Genomic DNA, 387 nt, shown 5'->3' on the forward strand with positions numbered 1-387 from the left:
CGGCGGAGCTGGCCTTGTCGCCGGTGCTGAGGGCTGCAGCCGGGCAGTTGCCCGCCTTACCGAGCGTCACGGATTAAGACCTTCGCTGAGGACTGCGTGCGTGTGTGCACAACGACCTGCGCACCAAAGTCCAGCCAGCCGCCAGCAACATGCGGTACGTGGTAGGGACAGGCCTGTGGGTGCACGGGTAGCTCCAAAACCCCGCCGGGGAGGATGGGACAGCGGGCCAGGGGTCTCTTGGTGATCCCTGGACAAGGGGACTGGGGTGGCATCACTGCTTTGTGTAAAGATATCATCACGTTTATTTGATAGGAAATATTGGGTTGCATGAAAAGAAGCATGGCCAGCAGGTTGAGGGAGGTGATTCTGCCCCTCTACTCTGCTCTG

At 59.7% G+C, this 387-nt stretch overlaps 1 protein-coding gene across 1 annotated transcript in view; it reads left to right on the forward strand.

Annotated features, from left to right (window-relative positions):
* LOC103898637 (glioma pathogenesis-related protein 1) overlaps positions 1-387 on the forward strand; it is a 9,567-nt gene that overhangs the window by 1,349 nt on the left and 7,831 nt on the right. Inside the window, exon 2 of the mRNA XM_009278936.1 lies at positions 91-161. Coding sequence (XP_009277211.1) covers positions 91-161 — 71 coding nt within the window. The remainder of the gene's footprint in view (positions 1-90; positions 162-387) is intronic.

This window comes from Aptenodytes forsteri, unplaced genomic scaffold (genome assembly GCF_000699145.1).
Source record: "Aptenodytes forsteri isolate BGI_AS27 unplaced genomic scaffold, ASM69914v1 Scaffold259, whole genome shotgun sequence".
Classification (NCBI taxonomy): domain Eukaryota; kingdom Metazoa; phylum Chordata; class Aves; order Sphenisciformes; family Spheniscidae; genus Aptenodytes; species Aptenodytes forsteri.